The 21,899-nt window shown below is 42.5% G+C and overlaps 1 protein-coding gene across 2 annotated transcripts in view; it reads right to left on the bottom strand.

Annotated features, from left to right (window-relative positions):
• Positions 1-1,539: 1,539 nt before the first annotated feature.
• The window catches only part of SLTM (SAFB like transcription modulator), a 50,217-nt gene continuing 29,857 nt past the window's right edge, over positions 1,540-21,899 (bottom strand). The window contains exons 9-21 of one of the 2 annotated variants that reach the window (XM_075897326.2): positions 18,475-18,593; positions 16,863-17,012; positions 16,661-16,770; positions 16,471-16,550; positions 15,529-15,620; positions 15,126-15,289; positions 13,202-13,382; positions 11,547-11,671; positions 9,150-9,320; positions 7,596-7,910; positions 7,010-7,151; positions 3,900-4,057; positions 1,540-2,202 (exon numbers count right to left, since the gene is read on the bottom strand). In XM_075897326.2, coding sequence (XP_075753441.2) covers positions 2,094-2,202; positions 3,900-4,057; positions 7,010-7,151; positions 7,596-7,910; positions 9,150-9,320; positions 11,547-11,671; positions 13,202-13,382; positions 15,126-15,289; positions 15,529-15,620; positions 16,471-16,550; positions 16,661-16,770; positions 16,863-17,012; positions 18,475-18,593 — 1,916 coding nt within the window. In that variant the 3' untranslated portion in view covers positions 1,540-2,093. Of the gene's footprint in view, positions 2,203-3,899; positions 4,058-7,009; positions 7,152-7,595; positions 7,911-9,149; positions 9,321-11,546; positions 11,672-13,201; positions 13,383-15,125; positions 15,290-15,528; positions 15,621-16,389; positions 16,551-16,660; positions 16,771-16,862; positions 17,013-18,474; positions 18,594-21,899 lie in introns of both variants that reach the window. The other variant, XM_014578979.4, reaches the window with a different exon arrangement.

Here is a 21,899-nt window from a genome sequence, read left to right as displayed (position 1 = left end):
CAAAGGAACATCTCCTATCCAAGGAGTGCAGGGCCCTATTCCAGTCCCCGGTTTGGGAGGGAAAAAAACAGGGAGAAAAGTGTTCTGGTGGATGTGAAAAGGCACCACCACCTTTGGCAGAAAAGTAGAATGGGGCACATTGCTGGTTTGCACAGCTGCCCTTATACTTAAACACAATATATGGAGGCCTGGAAAGAAGAGCTTGCAGCTCTGAAACCAGTCTGGGGGAAGTAATAGCCAAGAGGTAGGTTAGAGTGGAAGTAGTTAGGGGCTCAAATGAGGGGCTGAGAGCACACCAAATTCAAGTCCTACAGCAGCAATGACTGCCTCAGATGAGGGTACAACTGATCTAGACTTTTAAAGACGTGACTCACTGCTAGGTCCCCTAAGAGGGACGGACTTCACTCCTGAAGCTGTGTGGAAAGTTGACAGTGTTGCCAGGTGTACTTTAATGGAGGAGATAGCCAGACCCTGGTGTTTAAGGCGAAGAAGGTAGTCCAATAGCAGGGGAACTGTGACCTGCTGGTGGGTACCTTTATTTAGGCACCACCAGGAGAACCTCTTACGTTTGTGATAAGTAGAGGGCTTTCAGCTGCCCCATAAGTCTTCCCTGAGGGTCCAAGCACTGGAGTGCAACACAGTTCAGCCATGGAGCTTCCACACCACTAGGTGGACCATCTCCAGGTTTGGGTGATGCAGTTGGTCAAACTCCTGCTTCAAGTGAGGAACCAGAGGGAGCACCATGGAAGTGGCCACCACCAGGGACAGCAATGTGGCAAACCAGTATTGCTGTGGCCATGTTGTTCCTATATTATCACATGGACAGGTCCACCTGGGGATGGCTTCACTCTTAGAAAATGGAGAGAGTTACAGATGCTCTGAGGGACCATACTTGGGGGCCAAGGACAATGAGGGTTGGTTTTTTTGCCTCTTACGCATGTGGCCTCGCAATACAAACAAGGTCCTTCCCCCCACCCCTCCCCTAGTCCGGTCACTCCTACTTCTAACTTACAGAGACATGCAAGGATTAAATGGATCCTGGATGCCAAATGTAGGTCTTGTTCCTTAGGACTTCAAAAAATACCTTTAACTCCTCCCCTCAGCTGAAATGTGGAGTCAGAGACAAACTAAAAATAAAACAAGGACATTTAGGGCTCCTGTTGAGATTTATCCTACATCCTTTTAAGAAAAAAAAAGTGATTCTTCACATTCATGAAATCAGAGAGAACACAATTTTTTTAAATTGCTTGCATAATATCTGATATTTTAATTAATTTACATCTTAATTTAAAACAAATTGTCTCCTGGATACAAGTTACTGAGTTCTGCTGGTAGCACTATATAACCTCGGGTCAGTGACTTTTCCTTTGACTGCAAAGAGATGGTTTGTATCGACTGTCAGCAAGCAAAACCATACTGTCTCTTATGTAGCCTATTTATTGCATTGCCACACAGGAACACACGGCTTGTATTGAAAACGTGTCAGTTTTATTCTTCTTTGCCCCATCAGATGGAAAGTTCCAAAAACTTACCAGGAACTATACAGAATATGAAGGTTTATTTCAAAAGAATACATTTGGAAGAATACACATAGATGCACTCAATGTAACAGTACCTTCTGCAAAAATAGGTTACATAATACCCAGAAATGCAACAACCAACCTTATTCTCTACAAATTAGAAAGCAGGTTTTATAGCCTGAACAACCTTCAAAATGGAGGTTACTGTTGTGTATATTCTAAGTAGCTAAGTTTAAAGCGTGACACCACAGAGCTAATGCTGGTAAATTAAACTACTAGCACACAGCTGCACACTATTCCTTTATATTTATACAGTGTTCACAAATATTTTGGTTCCAACTGTTTTGGAAAGCTCTAGTGCCGCAGGGAAAATGCTTATCAAAGATACACAAAAACTATCCAAAATTACAACGCAACTATTAAAAATGCCTCCAAAATTCAGAGGGAAAGTAATCATGTTAAAATTAAAAAAAGTGAACAGGATTTCCAGACAAGAGTTCCTGTTCATATCTAATCAGGTAAAGTTTAGGAGAGATTTCAATAAGTTATCTTGAAACCAAGCAGCTGTGGATCCTAGAATCTTCGTGGAGGTCCACCCTTAAACGGCTTAAATCCTGAGCCACTTCCCCTCTGCATGGAATTGCTTGTGATCTGTACAACTCTATTAATTGGTGAAGAGTTACTGGAACAAAAAAAGGTTTAAAAACAAATGTTAAAAGGATATTCTGAGTGGAGGTGTTATGAGTCTGCAACAGACGTGTGTGCGCCTAAATGCTCATATTGTGGACTAAAACTGTAGAACCTCAGAAGATGCTTGGTACAACAATGTAAGCTTTATTGACTAAGGATATTAAGAAGCAGGTAATCCACTCATCATGTAATAGATAAAATTTGTATTGACTACACAATAAGGGAAGGAATCCTCAGCCACAGCTTGTACTGGGGAGCAGGGAGCGTGCAGTCAAGTTGTTGACTACTCTACTATTCCTGACAAAGAGGAAGTTGCATATTTTACAGTAGAATACAGTGACGCAGCTGAACACTGCTGCTGCTGAATAACTTAGTAGCAGTGCAAAGAATATGTTGCATTATTACATAAATTATCCAGGTTCATGACTAACACCAGGTCTACACTAGACCTGTAAGGTCAAGTTAAGGCATGCAACTCCAGCTATGTAAAGATATGTGGCTGGAGTTGGTCTACCTTATGCCAAGCTTGGCACTATCCTCACAAAGTGAGGCAAGGAGTATTGGTGCTGATGGGAGCCATCCTCAATATTCGATTTAGCGTGTGTGACATGGTGGACTAGGCCCAGACATCCCTGCTGGAGGCCTTTTCACACCCTGCCCAGCAACAGGAGCAGAAGAAGAGAGATCCTCCAAGCAGAATAGAGTGGCAGCCTCTGCAGCTACCTGTCAGGGTGCAGCAGGCAGATATAAAAGAAGCTGCTAGGCCAGGGCCTGCCAGTTGCTTGCTGGAGTTTGACCCCTAAGGGCTGACTAGGAGATAGCAGCACTCTGGACAGCTCTGAGTGAGAGCTGGACTTCAGACCTGATCAGAATCAGGTCCAGCAGCTGAAGATGAGCCAGTAAGCCAACGGCAACACTTTGCAGAACCCTGGATGGGGAGGACTTGACCACAAGGCCCAAGAGAAAGGGCTGGACAAAGCAGCTTCTGGGGGAAGTGGCCATGGGAACATGACAGCAACCAACCTCTTTGAGACTGAGCAGGTAACTGCTACTCACGGGGTCCCTGAGCCAGGACCCAGAGGAGTGGGCGGGCCTGGGTCCTCTCCAAGCACCAGCAGCCACAATGGGGTAAGAAGCCACCTGGTTCCATGCCACATACTGGACACTTCCTCTCCCAGACAGCCGAGCAGAGACTATAAGACTCCCCTCGACCACTGAGGAGTGCTCATAAGAGGAGTGGAGCCCTTTACAGGGGGTCTTTCCTAGACCTGCTAAAATTGAATACCAGAAGATCCATCTCCAGCATGGCCAGTGAAGATGTGGCCTAAGCCAGATCTCGTGGGAAAGATCAGGTTAATGTTGTGCTGCAGCAACCCAGAGACATGTCTTCACTTCCCAGAAGATCGATACTGCAGGAGTCGATCTTCCCAAGTTTGATTTAATGGGTCTACTAAAGACCCACTAAAATCAAACGCCGAGGGCACCCCATCAACGCTGGAACTCTTACACCTCACCAGGAGTAAGGGAAGTAGACTGGAGCATTTCTCCTATTGACCTCCTGCTGAGATGACAGTGCCGAAGCTCAGCTTCCGTGTGGCCCTTGCCTGGTTCTTATGCAAAAGGATTATCATCACAATCAAGAGCTTTGAGAACTCAGTGACGAGCCAGGAGAAAGGAGCATTTTTGTACCTTGCATGTGGAGACATCATGCCACCTCCTCCACGGCCATCTCCCATTCTCCTTGCATCATGATACCCGCTGCCTTGAGAACTAGGTCCATGCCATTCCTTTCTTGGTCCAGTTTCACGACTATGGCGTTCAACAACATGTCTATCTTCATTATAATGCTAGCAAAATACACAGTGATTTATAGCACCTCTAAAAAGGTCACATGGCTTAAATTGCATTATATTCAGTTACTTGAAAGAAACACATTTCATGCAATGACTCTGGTTTCCAGCCAATATACTTATAATGGAATTTATCTATTTCACAATTCTGTATTTAAAAGGTAAGATCACTTTACAAAGTCAAATATTAGAACTGGCTTTTCTAAGTCTGCTCCTCTTGCATAAAAATACCATTTTTAAAACAATGCTAACGTGTGAACTCCTTTGTGGAAGTGTTTCTGTTCAGGTTTTGTATCTGGAAGGTGGCCTTGTTCCATGGACTATAAATTAAGAAACCTGGATGCCACATCCATCTCTGACTGACCTGTTTTGTGACAGTGTGCTAGTAACATTACACCCTGCCTCAGTTTTCCCACCTGGGGAACAGCAATAGCTGTCCTTCCTTTGTGTCACACACAGTTAGGATAGTTAATGTTATGAGAGAAAGAATTCACTCTTGGTGATTTTTGGTCAGTCAGTGTGCCACTAGGAAGATTGTAATTACTGATAAGAAGTGCCAGCAAGGGCAAGATTAGTAATTGCTCTTAGGATTTGTTTCCAAACACTTTAGAAAGCAGGGTACAGAATTGTCTAAGACATTATGCTCAGCCTCTAGGACAGAGGTGAAGAACTTTCTCTATCCAACAGGAAAAAAAATTCAGGGGTCACAAATGTGTGAAAAGCAAACCCCCTTAAGGTGGGTCCAAAAATGTGGGGTTCAGTGTGCAGACGGGGGCTGCCAGAAGTGGACTGGGTTGGGATTAGGGTGCAGTCTGGGCAGGGGTAGGAGATTGGAGCATGTAGCTGGTGCAGCTCTAGAGGCTGCAGGGAAGAGAGGAGAGGACAGGTGGCACCATGCGGCCCTGTGCTTGCAGGCACTGCCCCCTGCTGCTTTCATTGACCATGATTTCTGGCCACTGGGAGGAATAGGGATGGAGCCTGTAGGGAAGCATTTCCCTGCACTGCAGTTCCCCCCGTCTGGGGGGAGGGACAACAGCCACACGCTGTGCAGCTTCCTGTTCTTGCCATGCAGAGCTGGTCACACAGGGTCTTTAATGCCAGCTCCCCACTGCTTCTCCCACAGCAGGTAGCTGGTGCTTGTGCTCCACCCATGTGGGGGTTGGCTGAGGCTCAAAAACTTGATGGCAGCTCAAGTGCCCTGGCTTAGAAGGGAGGGAATGGGAATCTGGACCACAGGGTGTAGAAGGCTGAACTATATTCCAGTTAACTATTTTCCCACCAGTTGATTTGGTATCGATTCAAATAGCAGCTACATCCATTGTTCTGACCCACCTGAAGTATATTAGATCAAGAGAAGTAACAGGCACTCATTTTTTGAAACAAAAAACAGGACTGTGTAGCACTTTAAAGACTAACAAGATGGTTTAATAGGTGATGAGCTTTTGTGGGCCAGACCCACTTCCTCAGATCAAACAGTGGAAGAAAATTGTCACAACCGTATATACCAAAGGATACAATTAAAAAAAGTGAACACATATGAAAAGGAAATCAAATTTCAGAACAGAAGGGGGATGGGAGGGTAGGGGGGAGGTAAATGTCTGTGAGCTAATGATATTAGAGGTGATAAATGGGGAAGCTATCTTTGTAATGGGTAAGATAGTTAGCATCTTTATTCAAATTTGCGTGTAAAGTGTCGAATTTAAGCATGAATGACAGTTCAGAGGATTCTCTTTGAAGTGAAGTCTTAAAAGGTCTATGAAGCAGGATGCAGGTAATCAAGTTGTTGAGACAAATGTCCTTTCTGGTTGAAATGGCAAGAAACTGTTTTTCCTTTGTGATCCTGTCTGATATCTGTTTTGTGGGCATTGATCCTTTGGCGAAGTGTCTGAGACGTTTGTCCAATGTACATAGCAGACGGACACTTTCGGCACACGATTGCATAAATTATATTTCTGGATGCGCAGGAATGTGTGTTCTTGATCTTATAACTCACTTGGTTGGGTCCAAAAATGGTATCAGCAGAGTAAATATGTGGACAAAGCTGGCAACGGGGTTTGTTGCAAGGGAAGGTACCAGGGTTGGCATTAGTGTGGTATGTCCTCTGGTTCTTGGTAAGAATCATCTTGAGGTTAGGTAGGTGTCTATGGGTCTGTCTCCCAGAGCCTCTCGGAGTTTGGTATCCTGTTCCAGTATAGGCTGTAGTTTATTGATAATGTGTTGGACAGGTTTAAGTTGGGGGCTGTAGGTGATGACAAGTGGTGTTCTATTGTTGGTTTTCTTGGGTCTCCTTGAAATACTAGGCTTCTAGGTATTTGTCGGGCTCTTTCAATTTGCTTTTTTATTTCTCTGGGTGGGTAGTTGAGGTTTATAAATGCTTGGTAGAGATCCTGAAATTTCTGGTCTCTGTCAGTGGGATTAGAGCAGATACGGTTATATCGAAGGGTTTGGCTATAGATGATGGATCGTATGGTGTGTTCTGGATGGGAGCTGGAGGCATTTAAGTAACTGTATGAGTCAGTGGGTTTTCTGTAGAGAGTGGTGTCTAATTTTCCATTGCTGATTTATACTGTCGTGTCCAGGAAATGGATCTCTCGTGTATAATGGTCCAGGCTGAGATTGATGGTGGGGTGTAGGTTGTTAAAATCTCTGTGGAATGTCTCCAGTGTTTTTTGGCCGTGTGTCCAGATCATAAAGCTGTCTGGCCCATGAAAGCTCATCACCTATTAAACCATCTTGTTAGTCTTTAAAGTGCTACACAGTCCTGTTTTTTGTTTCAGCTGCACCAGACTAACACGGCTACATTTCTACCACTCATTTTTTGGGTATTTAATGGAGAGAAACATTAACTTTAACATTACATAGCAGCACAATACTATGGGTATAGAGTCAGCTCGTTCTCTAGCAGCTTCAGTAAACATTGAACAATTATAGAGAAGTAAAGATACTTACTTGTCCTCCACTTCCTCTTTCTCCCATGACTCCCCGTTCTCCCTCCCTGCTTCCATAACCAGAAGCACTGCTACGGCTACCAGGAGCAGCACTTCTCACATGTCCAGACACCTCTCTTCCCGATCTCTCTGGTCTCTCTCCCCTGTAAGAGAATTACCTAGTCAAATTTTTCTTTTATTGCCATAAGGCAATAGCTGGTAACAACTTTGTGTAGGCTAGACAGAGTCCATTTCTCTACATATTTTGGATTTTAATGACCTGAAAGTAACTTCCTAAGCAGGTCTGAATCTTTAACTCATCTCAGAAGTCACTAATAGTCTGCATCCTACATTGGTGCACAAAGAGCTACTTACCACACTGCTACTATGCATGCCCAAGAAGAGCACAGTCGAATGCATGAACAGTAAACAATATAGTCAAGGTTGTAGTAGACAACATGAACGGAATGCAAGTTCCAAACTGTGCCATTCTGGTTATCTATTCTATTTTTCAATGCAAGTTCTCAAGCTACTATTGGTGCTATACAATGGTTTTGCTGGAATACACTAGCACTACAGCTTTGTCTAATGTCCAGCAGACTATTTACCTGGCATCCCGTTTTTCTGTGCTTATGCCTCCCTCTGTCTTCCAATTAGTTTGTCTAGGTGGATTGGAACCAGTCTCTCTTGGGTGGCGACCATGTGATATTTCAGGTCTATCGTGAATGATCACTGTTCTTCTCTCATCTCTGTCTCCTCGCACTTCTCGCCTGTCAGTATCTCGAAGTTCATTTCTTGGCTGTGGGGGTTCATTTCTTCTGGAGTCACTGAAATTCTTAGGGTACCTCTCAAAACCAGGTTCTTCTCTTCGTGCTGTTGGGCGTGTCTTTTTTCCTTCATTTTGATTTACAAAGCGTTCTCGCCTGTACAAATTGGAGAGCAGAACACATTATATGCCTGCCCACTAACTACAGGCAGTCCCCGGGTTACGTACAAGATAGGGACTATAGGTTTGTTTTTAAGTTGAATTTGTATGTAAGTCTGAACTGGCTCCAGATTCAGCCACTGCTGAAACTGATCAGCGGCTGACTAAAGGAAGACCTAGGCAGAGTTGCTCTGCCCCGGCTTCCTGGAATCAGCCGCTGATCAGTTTCAACAGCGGCTGAATCTGGACTCCTGGGACCAACCCGCAGGACCAACCCGGCAGCACCCCAGCTGCTCTACCCCAGGCATCCCGCAACAAAAGCTTGGTCTGCTGGGGGGGGGGGGGGGGGGGGGCGAGGGGCGCACTAGCTGCGCCCCCTTCCGCCTCCCAGCAGACCAGGGAGACCCGAGCAAAGCCACGGAGGCGCAGAGGTCCCGCCGCCTCTGCGGCTTTGCTCCGGGGCAAAGGAGCAAAGCCGCACAGGCGGCGGGGTCCGCCGCCTGTGCGGCTTTGCTCGGGTCTCCCTGCTGTGCTGGGGGAGTCCCCCCCCCCAGCACACCAGGGAGACCCGGAGCAGCTTTTCTCGCCCGGGAGGACGCGGTGGCGGGACCGCTGCGCTCTGGGCAGTCCCGCCACCCGTGAGCTCTGGGGCAAGAAAAGCCCCGTTCGTAAGTGCGGATCCGACATAAGTCGGATCCGCGTAAGTCGGGGACTGCCTGTATTCCACAATTTTCCTTCATCTCCACAAGCATGGATTTGAACGTTTTATTCACTAGCTTTCTCTCCCCTGCTTGTTTTATGATTTTACATGGTATCTGTGATCAACCTTTTCCATTGTAACTGCACTTCAGGATGTATACTTGCTGACTTCTATGTCAGCTAGAACACCAGTTGCTTCCTTACTTATGTTGACTGTCAACTTAATAGCTATGTATATGAAATTGCCAAAATGTGAATGGCTACATTTATTGTAATTGTGTAAACTGACACTACAGTCATTTCTCAACAGGTTGCAGAACTCCTATAACAAGGACATTGTTACAGAACACAGGATTATGAAATAGGCTGGATAAACCAGAGATCCAAGTATAAGTTTCTGTATTAATTTTAATTCCTCCAAGTATCGGTCTTAAGTATGCAGCGAGGGTAGAAACTTCATCCAGTATCTTGAGTCTCAAGCAGATCTAAAGTACTTCTTAAAAGTAGAGCTCTTGGTATCTCTTGTCTGCAAACATACCTTTCAAAAGAGGATGATGGCACTGATGAACCCTCTGGGTATCGCCCCCTCTCTCTGTGGTCAAAATCATTAAATCTATTCTGCTGGCGATTGTAGTCAGACCCATGACTAAAGCGTGCATCTGTATCTAAGGACATCTTTTTAGTCTCATTCCAGTAGGGATCATCTCGCCTTTAAAACACACATTTTGTAATTAATATTTTACAGCAAGTTACAATAGTAAAAAGGCAATAATTCAGATATTTGTATGGAAGAGATGAGTTTTCTTCCAAGTGAATCAGTTGTTTAGTCTTCAACTCCTGTAACACAGGCTTAGAACTGATAATTTGTTCCAATTTTTCTTCAGTGAGTTTGACAAATGCACAGCTTAGTTCACTGCTTTCTAATTAAGGTAGTTTTAGAAAAAAAATTAAACAGCCATTTCCATTGTATTACCTCCTACCCACCCAAAGTGGACAAAATATTTTTTTATATTAAAATACTATCTCTACGAACATCCAAGACTACTAGTAAGCAAGGATGTCACTGGTTAACCAGTGGCTTGATCAGGCTGGAGCAGGAACAGGCAGGGGACTGCTCCAGCGCATGGGATCTGGTTTAAGTGGTTAACTGTTTAATCGGTTATACTTTAAAACATTACATTTAAACAGGATTTTACAACTCCAGTACCAATGGCCCACTGTTTTCTGCACAAGGGTTCACTGGTCACATAAGGCAGGTCTACACTACAGAGTTTTGTCGGAAAAATGATGGTTTTTCCGACAAAACTTGGGGAACATCCACATTGCAATTGCATTCTTCCGCAAGAAAATTGAAAGAACAGAGGGGGGTTTCCTGGCATTGGTAATCCTCATTCTACAAGGAAGAAGCTTTTTTGTGAAAGAGCTCTTTCACGAAAAGGTATATGTGGACGGAGAGAGGGAATTCTTTTGGAAAAGAGAAAAAGCACTGGTACCCTGATGGCCATTCCATCTATAGAAATCACAGCTTACATGTGAGAGAGCATCTATTCAGTCTGGACCCTCTCTTTCAAAAAAGCAGATCGCTTTTTCGATGCACTTTTGCAGTATGGACGCTCTCTTTCGGAAGAAGTTTTTTTGGAAGTTCTCTTCTGAAAAATACTGCTTTCCAAAAGAAGCCTGCAGTCTAGACATAGCCATATTCTACATCAGTAGAACTTAAGGAAAATTCTGTTCTTCCAGACAAAATTACAAGAGCTAAATCCATAAACATGTAGAGGAGAACAGTATGCACAATTCTCCAGTTAGCCCAGTCATTGAAGACATTAAATCACAGAACTATGAAAGGATCAGATTTTGTCTGTTCACAGGCTGTCTATAGTAAGGCTATATATTCATAAATGTGAAATTACCAACCTTGAAAACTCAAGTCCTATTTTCCATGAAGTATATACATGACTGATTGCAGCCATATTTTGGCATATGTAAAAATTATGAGTACCTTGATGAATGAATGCTTTTAGGTGATTCAGTTCAAATGTGTCAAAGATTTGCCAGCAAGCAACTTTTGTCCCTTACCACTGAAGTAGGAAGAAACTGATAAAGAACTCTACAAGCTATAGGAGGGTAGGGAACCTTTTTTGGGTCAGGGTCGACTAAACCACCGGAGGGGGGGGGGAAATCAGTTGTGGGCCACACAAGTGTGAAGTGAAAAATCCCAACAGACTCACTAACATGGCCCTCAACTGAGAAGCAGGAAAAAAAAGACACTACCTCAAAGCTCTAGCAGGGAAGCTGGGGGAGGGGGAGTTGGGAGAGGAGAAGAGGCACTGAGGCTCAGAGCTTACCAAGGCTGGAGTAAGTCTTCTGGGGGCCCAATTCGGTCCACGGCTTGCCTTGATGGGCCCACAAGGCTGCTCCCCTTCCCCTACAGTGGGGAGCCAATACTAGAGCTCCAGCCATAGCACCACCCACATGCTGCAAGGGATGAGGGGAGGCTGCAGCAGGTGCGACCAGAGGGCCGGATCAAGGCAAGACATGGGTCAGTTCCCCTTCCATGATAAAGGCACCATACTATAGTACTGATTCACAGAGCCATCCCACTCCAGGGATTTGAAGTTTTAACAGTAAGACGTAGTAGCTGTAATCTTCCACAACTGTTTACAATCAGGACAGTAAAATGCTGTGCTTGCACACTTGCTATGCTCCTGTTGGACCATGAGAACTATCATAAGATGCTTCCTTCCTAATCTGAAATTCTCTTTCTACAATTACACTACACTGATTTAGACATATTAGTCTTTAACAAGTAGATCAGCAGCACTGTTATGGTAGCACGTATTCAATCCTACCCGAGGAAGTGTTTTCTGCATGAGCCTGCTTAATGAAATGGTTAGGTGGCAGGAGCAGTAGGATAGCAACTTGGAAAATACACTACCTGTGATCTACATCACGTGGACGTTTCAAAGAGTTCCTTTTCTCTTGTTCATAACGAAGTTGCTGTTGCTGTCGACGAAGCTCCTCCCTTTCACGAGCAATACGCTCTGCTTCCTTGCGACGCTCCTACCAAAAAAAGTTAAGGAAGAAAGATTACATTATGAACCTATTAGTTTTGTATATTTGCATCTACTACAACAGTTGACAGATACGGAAGTCCCCCCTACACCCACACACAGATCAAATTCAGTAGCCGTACGAATACTGGAGAAACTTACAATACCAAGTACAGGAAGACTCCAATTGTCCGGCATCCAGTGGTCCGGCACTCCTGATAGTACAGCACCAACTGGAACCTGGAAGTGCTCCAGCCAGCCGAACAATTGGTGCTCCTGTGAGCGCCACGCGCGCTCACAGGCCGGTAAAGGGGAGGAGAGGAGAGGAGAGGATAAGGGGATTATACCGCGTGACGGGTCTGCCGGACTGCACTGCATCTGGCCGGGGTGGGGCAGGTTGGGTGGGGATTGGCACGGTAAGGGGCAAACCCTCCACCGTTTTGCAGGGAGGTGGGGGAAAGCCCGCACAGCCGCCTGTTACAGGCCAGCTGGGGCTGCAAGCGGCAGCGGCAAACTTGGGGAAGCGGCTGGGCAGAGCAGCTAGGGTGCTGCCCGGTTAGTCCCGCAACACCGCCCCATACCTGAGTGGCACTGCGGGACCAACCCGGCAGCACCCCAGCTGCTCTGCTCAGCCGCTTCCTCAAGTCCACCACTGCCGCTGTGCATGGGGCTTCCCCTGCCTCTCTGCAAAATGCCTGAGGGTTCGCCCTTCGCCACCCCTTTCCCCACCTCTCTCCTGCCCCTCCCCACCGCCGGTCGCAGTACTGGTCCCAGCAGACCTGTCACAGCCCCCCCGCCGGAGTACCTCCTGATACTCCAGCATATCCAATAATCGGCACCCCCTGGGTCCCAAAGGTACCGGATTATCGGAAGTCTACTGTAGTAGTTTCAGACCTCACTTGCTACAGAAAAAAGCAGAGCCAAACAACCTTTGATATGTCATTTCATAAACCAAGATTTTATCACTAGAAAGTTTTATACATTTCTAGTACCATGATTAGGGATGTAAATATCCAGTAAAAAAAAGTTCTGGTTAAACTATATAATTTTAATTGTTTAACCGGTTAATTGTGTAGGGTTGGTGGGCCCCAGCGGCAGGGGAGAAAGGTGCTGCTCCAGCCCGACTGGGCCTGTTGCAGCTGGGGATACTGCTTTCACTGACCTGGTCCTCTGGTTAAATGGCTACCTGGGTAAGCAGGCAAAAGGCTGAACCAGTTAACCATTCAACCTTTCACATCCTTAACCAATATTTCCTGAAAGAATTTTCATTTTTATTCACAGTAAATTCAATTATAGAAGAAATACTTGCAGATTAAGTTAGACTGAAGTGGCAAACAAAATCCTTTAGCCTCTTTCTTGGTTGTGGACTTCCATGGAGATCTGAACCAATCTCCATATAAGCTACTGAGCAGCCAGAGGAAAAGCTCACTACTTATACTGTTTACAAGTTCTACTTGGAACCACAGAAATAAAATAGCTAAAATTAAGTACAATATTGTAACTTGATTTAACACTTCATTCTGTGCATACTGGCCTGTACCTGTTCAATACGAATCCGTTCTCTTTCCAAGCGCTCTCGTTCCATTCTTTCCCTCTCCAATTTTTGTCTTTCAATCTCCAATCGTTCTCTTTCCCTTTGCAAACGCTCACGTTCCTCACGTTCACGTATTATTCGAATGCGTTCTCTCTCTCGACGCTCTCTCTCGGCAAGTTCTCTTCGCCTAAACGTTAATTTAAAAATTATAGCTTATAGTCAGAGCCCTACCAATTCACGACCATGAAAATCGCCTCGTGGACTGTGAGATCTGGTCTTGTGTGCTTTTACCCTCTACTACACTGATTTAATGTGAGACCTGAATTTCAAATTGGGGGATACTACCCAAAAGGGAATCGTGTGTGTGCTGAAAGGAGGTGTCACAAGGTTATTGGGGAGGCGTTGTGGTACTGTCACCCTTAATTCTGTGCTGCCTTCAGACCGGGGCTGCTGGAGAGTGATAGCTGAAGACCAAGGGCCCTACAGGCAGTAGCACAGAAGGGTAGCAATACCATACCACACCATCCTTACTTCTGCACTCTCAGCCAGCAACTGCTGCTCTCCAACTGTCCAGCTCTGAAGGCAGTGCTGCCACCTGCAGTAGCCCAGAAGTAAGGGTAGCACTACCACAGCCCCTTCCCTTCCCCAACCAATAATCTTAGAACCCCCTCTTCCCCAATACATAACCCCTTTTTGGGCCAGGACCCCTATGGTTATAACACTAAAATTTCAGATTTAAATAGCTAAAGTAATAAGATTTAAGATTTTTAAATTCCTACAAAAAGGTGAAATTGATCAGAATGGGGACCGTGAATTTGGTAGGGCCCTATTTACAATGATGGTTTATTTGAGACTGCTTTCTCCTGTGCAATACTGCCAGAGTTGTAGTCAGCAGGCATTAAATTCTAAGACATGCTGCTGCCAGCCCTCTGCCCCCACCCTGCTTTTTTAAAATTAACTTCCCCCTTTGCCTTAAACAGCCTAAACTGGGTGATCTGCATAACATGCTATAACTCCATTATTTAAGTGATCATCTGAGGCATATATAGAGAACATGTTGATAAAATGGGGAGTAGGTGCATGTTAATATATTTTTAATTAGCAACTGATCTGCTACGACAGTCTGCAGTTTGACTGCCAAGATGACAGCCTAGCATAGATATACACGATGAAAGTTAGTCTTTGGTATGTATAGCTTGTGGCAGTTCTAGCAGAGCTAGAGAACAAACATCAGGAAGCTAATTTTACTGCCTCCCCAAAATTCTGACAGACAATAGCTAGGCCATATGCCAGAGGGCAGCATGGTCCTATTCCTTTCTTTCTTCTCCTCTACCAGGCCCATCTTTCCAATAGCCTGCAGAAAGGTAGATGTAGAAGCCTGCTATACCAGCGCTACTCCCACTGGAAATCCACACACCCCAGGAATGCCAGCACATATTCCTAGGTTGTTCCTGCTCCCTTTGCAAGTTTCCTGCATTGAGGTAGCAGGACAAAGCAGAGTATCTATCCAGCTTCAAAAGTAACACAGATTGGCCTACTGGAAGCAAAAATATCCATCATTTATCATGCCACATTGTCACTAAGCTATGCAAATATATACTCACTGAGTTTATTTCTAGTCATAACTATTATAGTGATTGGATTAAATATTTTAATAGTTTAAAGAAGTAGATTGGTCACATATAACTGACATGCACCAGGCAGTTATTAAAATTGTATCCCTATTCTACCCCCTGGACACTAATTTCAGACTGTTTGAACCTAATTTGGATTTCTGATGTGTCTGAATTGTTTTCATACTTAATTTCAAATTAGAGCAAATTTGAGGAAAAAGCTTATGATGAAATGCCCTATTATCTGCCTTCTAATAGTAATTTACCCAATTAAGTCTTAAAAGCAGTCCAAGTTCAAACAAGACTTTAATTACTACCTTCGAAGCTCAACTGCTCGACGTATTCGTTCCAATCGAACCATGTGCTCCCGCATTCTTTGTTCCTTCATTTTCTCAAAGGGCAAGATATCTTTTCTACCTCTGTATTCCCTGAACTTCATTTTATCTTGAATGATACGCTCTTTGTTCCTTAACACTGGAGGCTGTAGACAAAATTTCTAGTTATTTCAAAAGTCATATAGGCCTACAGAGATTTCTGGGTGCTTGCTAGTTTACAACAATCAAAAGAACTAGTTAGCATGGACAACAGTTAATTCCTTAGAATATTCTTCTAAAATAACTATCTGCAGATAGTTACTTGATTATTCACTGGAGTAAAGGTGGTTAGAAAGTAGCATGGAGACACGAGGATTGTGTGTGTCAAAGTTAGAGAGATACTTACTTTATCAAATCTTCCCCTTCTCATTGTTCTAGTGTGACCTGGGTCTCCTTTTGTTTGATCTAGAACTACCATTTGACCAGGACTTTTTCCACCTAAGAAAAATGGGTTAAAACAATAATGAATTAAAAACTGCATTTGATTTAACACTATAGTTACAAATTAAAATAAAATGAAAATTCTAAGATGGGCAACAGCCTGCTCTGGAAAGTTTACTTTTTGAAATGCAAGATATGAATCTTAAAAATTGAGCAGCGAGCCCTGCTTGCCAGCCGCACTGTCTGGCAATCTGCGCATGCGCAAATCACCCGAAACCGGCTCTTCCGGGTTACAATATACTTGCCACTGGCGAGTAGATTATATTATTTGTTGAGCCCTCCCAATTGTTGGTCTCCAAGGCTACATCTACACTGTGGAACTATTTTGGGATAACTGGTATCCTGAAATAGCTATTCCTATCTTAAGAGCAAGCCCATTATATCAAAATAACAGGCTCACTATTCTGATGTCCCTGTAAAACCTCGTTGCACAAGGAATAAGGGACCTTTTGGAATAGCACTTTCTCAAAATAAAAGATTGACATAAGCTACGCAATTTGTGTAGCGCAAATTGCATACCTTATTTTGAGATAAGGGTACTGTACAGACACAGCCTAAGATGCCACAGGGCTCCTCGTTTTTACAAAAATCTAGCAGTTTGTATAACAGCACTGAAATGACTTTCTAACATGGTGATGACATCCCTATTATTGTAGGTTTGAAGGAAAAAAGATTTATATGTAATGGTATCTTGGGTATTATCCGTTGCGGTGAAAGCAAATGAAAAGATAAAACGGGAAATAGGAAAAAAAGCTATAGTGCATACTTATTCGTCTTTTTTCTTCAGTTTTTTTAGTGGATTCTTGATTAGAGCCACTTGATCCATTATCATTCTTCTCATCTTTACCTTCAGTTTTCTTAGCTTCTTTACTTTCTTTTTTCTCAGATTTGTCAGATTTCTTTTCCTCTTTTTTGGCTGACTGAGTTCTTGTTAAAAAGGACATAAAAAGAGACCGCGAGAAAGATTTGGTTATAGTTTCAGTATAGATCATTTTAATTGGACAGTCAATCAAACCAGAAGATGCAAAGCTACTTACTTGCTACTTTTATCGACTGATGCAGTCTTCTTATCCCCCATGTTTCTACCAGAGCCAGATTTCTCATCAATTTCTTTCTTCAGCTCTTTCTTGGAAGGATCACCTTTTACCTAGGATTTTTTTTTTTTAAGAAAAATAATTTTAAAATAATGCAACCTCATACTCAAATAATTTTTATGTAATGAGTATGCATTAAACTTACTTTCTCAACAGAAATTTGTTGCCCATGTAGCTCTGTGCGATGGAGGTGCGCTATACATCTAGCCACTTCTGTACTGGAAGACATGGTTACAATGCCATAACACTTTGCTCCAGGGCTTCGTGCATTTGTGACCACCTTTGCACTAAGCACCTAAAATAAAACCCAATAATAAATTTGAAGAAAAGCTTAATATTTTGAATGCAATTGGCAGAAGAGAGACAAGAGAAAAATTTCTATTCTTAGGGAATTTTCTCACTAGAGGGTAAAAATTTTCAAATATTTTAAATGTTACCCCAACTCTGATTCATCATGCCAAGTTGTGTACGTGCTCAAAAGTAAATCCAACACTAGTTTTAAAAGTCTTTAGTGCATATGAAATACATGGAGTAGAATTAGCATTTTCCCACTAATATAACTTTAAAAAAAAAAAACTTTACCACACTGTTTAAGTGTGTTGAATAGACAAGTGAGAAAACCACCAACTTTTACTGGCACTCAAACTTTCATGAAGCAATCCTTTCCACATGTATGTATGGAGGAGGGAACTTCTTTCAAGAATCAATACCAGACTATCAGGTAATTTCACTTGTCTATGTCAGGATGCCTCTTGTGATAGGAAAGCATTGAGCAAGTTACCACTTCTGGCTCCAAGCTTTAAAAATAAATAAATAAATAAATAAATGCTGGGACATCCATGGCACAGAGGCAGACTGGAATTTGTACAGCAGTTTCAATTACTGAAAGTTTTTACATGCAGTACAGTAATCTCCCCCATATATTTTTGTTTACACTGTTCTCAAATTCAGTTTTTGATAGGCCATAGATTTAATTTTACAACAAATGCAAGTCTGTATTGTGGGAAGAGTAAAGGACAGATCTAGAGGTTTCATTACTTGAAAGTAACATTTAATCAGGGATATCAACATCTGAGGTGGTATGGAAAGCAATTTAAGATTGATATATATACACACACACCCACACCCACACACACACCCACACACACACCCACCCACCAGTTAGGCATTTGTTAGAGTAGTCAGCAGTGAAAAAGCATACAGGCTTCTGGTTTTAATAACCCATTGATGCACTGCATATTCCTGAACTTCTTTAGTGAGGAAGACACTGTAAAGAGCTTCTGAAGATTAAACAGACGCAACTATAAAAAAATAAAGCAAGGCCTCCACCTTTTATACTATTCTAATTATTATTCAGAGGAAAAGACAGACTTTTCTGGATCTAAAAGAATTACTCTGGCTATGAGAAAGTGTGATGACTTATGCAGTCCAATCCCAATAAGTCATTTTAGCAGTGCTACAAAATCTTTCCATTTGACCACTTCAGGTTAAGACACACCCATCAGATAGGACCTTGTGGGTTTTTGGAAGGAGAAATGAGGACTCAATTGATATGTAATGGTAACTAAATACCCCCACCTCCCCAGGTCTCTCAGAAACTACTCCAGCAAAAACCTCTTCCTTCACTGCCAAGATACCTCTGCATTGACATACACACTTTTGACAGCAGCTATTGCTGTTGCCATTATGTAATTTAGGTTTTATATTGGTCAGTCAGTTTAGTGCTTTCCAACAAAATACTGAACACAAACAAATACCTTTCCATATTTGCCAAAGAGATTTTTCAAGTCAGCGGCTTTTGTGTTAGAGGAGAGTCCACTAACCCACAGGTTTCTAGTTGAACTTCCACTGCTACCACTAATGCTGCTTGCACTTCCTGGAATAAGTTTCACAAATAAATCATGAAGTTAGTAACAAGAAGTGGTCTAATGTTACAAAGAGCATTAAACAAGTCATTATTACCTTGATTCATATTTTGAAAAAAGGCACCATTAGTTTATATATACTCTGACCTCCTGTATAATTCATACGATAGAATTTCATCTATCCAGTTACTCCATATTTAGCATATTTACTTGCATGAACTAACATCTTCCAGAAAGGCATCCAGTCTTTTTCTGACAACAAAGAACCCATCACTTTTCTTGGGAGTTTGGTCCAATGGCCAAATCACCCTGTTGAAAATGTTTGCTTTATTTCCAGGACAAGAAGCAATGGGCTTAAACTGCAGCAAGGGAGGTTTAGGTTGGACATTAGGAAAAACTTTGTAACTGTCAGGGTGGTTAAACATTGGAATCAATTGCCTAGGGAGGTTGTGGAATCTCCATCTCTGGAGATATTTAAGAGCAGGTTAGAGAGACATCTATTAGGAATGGTCTAAATCATGGGTTCCCACACTGGGGGATGTGAAGAAATTCCGGGGGAGGGAAGCAAGGCAACCCAGTCCCCCCATCAATCCCTCCCCTGCCCCGCAAGTTGTGCTGCTATTTTTGTTTTTTGGCCCCCGTCAGTTCTTTTTTTTTTTTTTTTTTAATTATTTTCCTCAACAAGTTTTGCTGCTATGGGGGGGCAGGTTGAGTGTTTCTCAAAAATCAAAAAGGGGGTGTGATGCCAAAAAGTTTGGGAACCACTGGTCTAAATGGTGCTTGGTCCTGCCATGAAGACAGGGAACTAGACTTGATGACCTTTCAAGGTCCCTTCCAGTTCTAGTACTCTAGGATTCATTTTGACTTTAGTTTTAATTTCCAGCCACTGGTTCTTGTAGTGGAGAAGTGCATAACATTAATGAATCCTTTAGTGCCCTTTAGTCTTTTCATTAAGGTACTTATTGATACAACTTCTTAGTGCTGTATCCTTTCCCTTACAGAAAATTAAAAGACTAAGCCTTTTATTGTAGAGCCTATTTTTCCCTTAAAGTTTCATACAATTTGTGACTCTTCTTTGGACCCATCTCCAATTTTTTCTACATATTTTAAAGTATTGACAGTGAAACTGGATGCAATATTCTAGTACTTGCCAGTGCCATAGTGAAAGGCAAGTTCATCTATCTACTCGCTCTATGGATCACATTAGCCATTTTTGTTAGAGCATCACACTAGGAACTAGTGTGCAACTGTTTATCCACTATGACCCCTAAATCTTTTTCAGGATACTGTAGGAGCAAAGAATGCAGGTCATACCTAGATGTATGACCTTGTAGTTGTCCGTGTTCAAATGCATTTATTATTGAAACAGTGTGCTAGGCATACATACTGGCAATGGCAAAAATACCAAAATGGTAACTTTCAACCCAAAAAACTAACTGTCACACTCCTATTGAAAGGTCCTTAATTCTTTCCCATGTCATTCAGAGATAACACTACACTATAACCTCTGTAATCTGGACGTCCCTATTTCAGGAACATCCATGGTACTGAACCTGGGAAGCGGAGGCAGCTCTGTGTACTGCCACTCTTCCTCACCCCCAGCTGGGGGGAAAGGCAGCGCAGCAACTTGCTCTGCCAGAGACTTACCTGCTGCTCCCATAGTGGCTGTGGGACAGTGCAGGACATGGAACACTAGGTTAGCCTCCCATCCCCCTCACTCTTTCCCTGGCTCAGCAAAATCTTTAGCCCAGCAAACCCTGTTTCCAAGGGTTGCTGGATTAAAGAATTTCAAGTGTACTTATTCTGTACTGGGCCTAAGTAATAATCAAAGGGAAAAATTTTAACTATACCATTAACTAATGCTTTAACATACTATATTTAAAAATATTAGGTGGGGAATTTTATGAACACCTAATGATTAGACCTCTTTTTACAATGTAATGCAAATCCAAGGGACTAATGTCCACATGCTATAAGACACCTCTTAATCTTTTTTTTTCATTTTATACTTTAATTGTAACAAAATGGACTTGCTGTACCCTAGTTATTAAAATGTTATTTGAAGTTATGTATCAAGTTAAGAGAATGTATGCTAAGAGAACATAATGAACACATACTATGGGGGAAGTGACAATTTCACATTCAACATCTAATGTGTTTTTCTAAGGACAAAATCCATTTGCTGGATAGCATTCTGTTTAATTCCAAATAAAATGTCTTGTGACTGGGCAAGAATTTCCATGAATATCAATTTAAGGATTTCAGGGGAGAACAACAGTGTTAAGAACAACCTTTTACACTTTGAGGGCAATTAATTACTTTATTATGCTCACCAACTACTGTCTATGTCAGTGTTTCCCCAAATGGTGTTCCGCAGAAAGTGAAAATAAGGGTTCTGCGAGAAAATTCCATTACAATAACATTAAAAAAATTAATATTTAAGCATTTATGAATTTTATTAAACATTTTTCATTTTTGTTTGCCATGATAAGTATTCCTGTGTAATGACAGCTTAGAGTGGGGACGACGATGTCACTACTCAGTGCTGCACGCACGCAGTCAGTCAGTCAGTGGTGCAAATGTCTGTTATATACCTCTGTAAACCCCCATACTCACTCTCAGGCAGCGTGGATTACTTGGGTGACTGAACAAGAATATACTAGCACCGCATCAGACAAAGTTGAAGCTTCAACTGTCAAACTAGTTGCTTTATTTTTTGTACACATTAAATGTGATTTGTTTTTAAATGTGTGCAATTAAACTAAATGTTGATCTCATGACCTTGTTTAGCATTTGTTTATTATGATGCTTACTTATTTGTCTACTTTTTCAGCTCCATATATTAGACTGTTATTAGGGGTTCTGCAAAATTATTTTGCTTTTAAAAGGGTGCCGTTGCCAAATAAAATTGGGAAACACTGGTCTATGTAATTCTTGTTGCAACATCAGATACAATAAAAGCAAATGGAATTTCCCTTATAAACCAATAGCTAAAAGGAGTAAAGACTCAAAGTGGCGTTGCTGCTGGCACCCACCCATCCCCCCCTTGGGTTCAATACTCAGATGACAGCTTTTTTTTTGGGGGTGGGGGGGGGTGGACACTAGAATGCCAGGACAATTCCTATGAATAGCAGAATCTCAGAGTTAAAAACTAATTGGTCACACACCTTACTGGGAACCAGAAGTTCACCATCAGCAGCGAAACTGAAAAGCAAATGCTGTACTGCCTTAAGCATAACTTGTTAAAAATATACATGGAAAATTTAAAAATATTTGTCAAAATAAGAAAACAGTTTCAGTGCTCATTTCATTTAGAT

Source organism: Pelodiscus sinensis, chromosome 14 (assembly GCF_052426305.1).
Source record: "Pelodiscus sinensis isolate ZL-2025 chromosome 14, ASM5242630v1, whole genome shotgun sequence".
In the NCBI taxonomy this organism is placed as follows: domain Eukaryota; kingdom Metazoa; phylum Chordata; order Testudines; family Trionychidae; genus Pelodiscus; species Pelodiscus sinensis.
Note: the sequence above shows the minus strand (reverse complement) of the source record. Positions and strands in the feature narration are given on the sequence as shown.